This window comes from Scylla paramamosain, chromosome 5 (genome assembly GCF_035594125.1).
Source record: "Scylla paramamosain isolate STU-SP2022 chromosome 5, ASM3559412v1, whole genome shotgun sequence".
Classification (NCBI taxonomy): domain Eukaryota; kingdom Metazoa; phylum Arthropoda; class Malacostraca; order Decapoda; family Portunidae; genus Scylla; species Scylla paramamosain.
The window spans coordinates 34,080,056-34,083,055 of NC_087155.1; the positions used below are offsets into that span (position 1 = coordinate 34,080,056).

The 3,000-nt window shown below is 44.6% G+C and overlaps 1 protein-coding gene across 1 annotated transcript in view; it reads left to right on the top strand.

Moving 5' to 3' along the window:
• The window catches only part of LOC135100874 (uncharacterized), a 1,275-nt gene extending 436 nt beyond the window's left edge, over nucleotides 1-839 (top strand). The window contains exon 2 of the mRNA XM_064004393.1: nucleotides 5-839. Coding sequence (XP_063860463.1) covers nucleotides 5-634 — 630 coding nt within the window. The 3' untranslated portion in view covers nucleotides 635-839. The remainder of the gene's footprint in view (nucleotides 1-4) is intronic.
• The last annotated feature ends 2,161 nt before the right edge of the window (nucleotides 840-3,000 follow it).

Consider the following 3,000-nt stretch of genomic DNA (forward strand, 5'->3'; position numbering starts at 1 on the left):
ACAGGTGATTCTGGCCGCTGTGTCGTGCTGCTCGGCACATCTGCTACCCTACGTGCTGCCCTGGACGTCACCCTCCACGGTCGATGACGAGGGCAAGGTAGTGGCTCTACACACCCCATACCTACACACCCACCCTCTCTTCACTCCCTACGCCTATCCCTACGCCACTCCCTACGCCCACCCTTATGGCTACGTTGTCAACCCTGAGCTGAAGGCAACTGAGTTCCCTTTCGTATGGCAAGCAGCTGAGTCTGCGGCCGAGGCTGAGGCCGCCCCAGCCGTGGAAGAAGCCCGTCGCCGACGTCGAGATGTAGAGGCCGTGAAGGTGCCTCTGCCGTACATCCAGGCAGTGCCCTCCGTGGCCAAGACCACCTTCGAGACTAAGCAATTCGAGCCCGTGGAGGCCGCCACTCCAGCAGACACCACCAAGCTGACACTCACCACCAAGGAGCACGAGGTGACCGTGCCTGCCGTGAAGTACGTGCAACCCGTCGTCCAATACAAGCCATTAACTTACAAGGTGCCTGCCCCCGTCCCCCTCACTTACTCATTCCCGCACCATCCTTTCTATCCCACTTACCCGGCATTCCCTTACCTCTCCCACGCCGCCCCTGTGGTCAAATTGGACGAGTAACTTGATCCTACATCCAGTTCTTCCATAGGGCGCCCCAAGGCAGCCCTGCACGACGGCCTTGGCATCACTGTCCATGGTTAGCAAGACCTCTCTCAACATTAAACGGGCTCGTCAAAGCTAATAATATTACTTTTTAGCTTGATAATTTTAGGTACTTCGTACTAAAAGAAATAATATCCTTGAAATAAATATGAAATTTGCAACATTGAGAATATTTTATTAACCATGTATCATCATCATCATCATCATCATCATCACCATCATCATCATCATCATCATTATCATCATCATCATTAGCAGCAGCAGCAGCAGCAGCAGCAGCAGCAGCAGCAGCAGCAACAGCAGCAGCAGCAGCAGCAGCAGCAGCAGCAGCAGCAGCAGCAACAGCAAGCTACAGCAACATCAGAAGCAAAAGCAGCACCACCACCACCTCCTACTACAACAACAACAGCAACAACACCACCACCACCACCACCACTACCACCATCGCCACCACCGTCCACCAACTCCGCTATCACCATCACCATCATAATCATCACTGTCGCTATCTTCCCAAACACCACAATCACGATCGCCACCTCTTCCAGTACCACTGCCAGCACCAGCATATTCTTTTGGTTAATAAAAGAAAAGAAAAGGAAAGAGAAAGAAGAAAACAGAAGACCCGGACAGTGCGAGGAAACATGTCAGGGAGTGCCGTTTTAAAGGCAACAATCCCGAACAGCAACTCAACTTAATTATTTATTTACTTATTATTATTATTTTTTTTTTTTTTTTTTATGTAGGAGGGACATTGGCCAAAAGCAACAAAAATCTAATAAAAAAGAAAGTCCACTGAGATGCCGGTCCTGAATAGGGTAATAGTTACAGGAGGATCGTAAAAAAGGTTGTGGCTCCCTGACAGAAAGAAAGCCACACTCACTCACTATAACCAATCTTACTTCCAAGCTCAGCTATCGTGACCACCATCTTCGCCACCTTTTGCTTTGCACTGATTTCTTATATAAGCATTACACACATGAAATAGAATAACTTTAAATAACAAAAGGAGTTGTTTTTAAGTTAAAACTTATCACTGTCCTCTGTCATTGATTTGAAAGCTGTATAACGAGAACTTTTGTTTAATATGATATACTAAGGGTTAGAACCACAAGGAGAGGAAGTTGAAATAAGCAAATCACCTCTCAGGAAAAGGACGGGAGGTAAAGAGGACATGGCAGAAGAAATGAAAATAAGATATGTTACATGTGTCCTCATAATATTCCCAAAGGATCAACTCTGCGGTAGCCTGACGTACAGCTTCCATGAGAGAATCAAGCACGATCTTAATTTGGATCCATACGCACTTAGACCCAGATACTTCAACAGTTTCCTTCCTCCTGAAGATGTTTTTTTTTAGAACGCTGCGATGATTAACATGGTTTTAATTGAATTTTTTCCTAGTGATGTTATAAATACCTCACTAAACCATCACTACCTACATAGAAGAGCTCTTGATAATTCATGTAACTTCCTCTCGAGTCTGTTAAATGTGGTAGGCATAAGAAGCCGAAAAGTTTCAGAAAATGGCTTTTATTATTACCCATGAGTCTTCTGTGAAGGAAGTCCTGAGTGTTAATGGTTATATTCACAAGCCAGTCTTATTTGTTGAAGCGACAACACATAGATCACTTGTGGTCGATAGCTGAGTGAGACATCACCCTCACATTGTTAAGACACCACTCACATACTGTATTGACCGTTTCTTCTATGACCCAAGTCCTCTAACCTGCTAGTAATATCTCAAGTGCCATGTTTTATAAGGAGACTGCCAGCATATCCGAGGTCTAAAAAAATTAGAGAAACCATTTTCCAAGAATATTTTTTTTTTTCGCAACTTACCTGTTTCACATAATTTAGGAATACAGTAGAGTGGAAAGCTCATTCCCTGGCCGCAGAAACAAAATAAAACAGCCACTCCATACCGGAGTGCGTGGAGGTGAGAAGGGCCCATCATAGAAAACACAATGTTCACCCTTCACTCTCGTCCCCATCAAAACCCCGCGCAGGCGTGTGCCTCTGTTCGTCTTTCTTTTGACTGCACAAGTTACAGAACATGCAGAGGGAGGAAGGACAGGTACGAGTCTTGTAAAGCAGGTAGGTGTGCAAAAACGTTTCATACTTGAAAAGTGGTTTCTTGCACCACCTGCTTCATATGACTAAGGAAGTGATTCCAATATTAAAAGGAGGAGGGAGCGTATAAAACAGTGGTTCCATTACATTACCCGTTTACTGACTTCTTCAAGTTTGTGTTACCTACACCATCAAGTGTAAGTACAACAGTATATATCTATAAAACAACATAAATTGCATAAAAGCTAATTTTA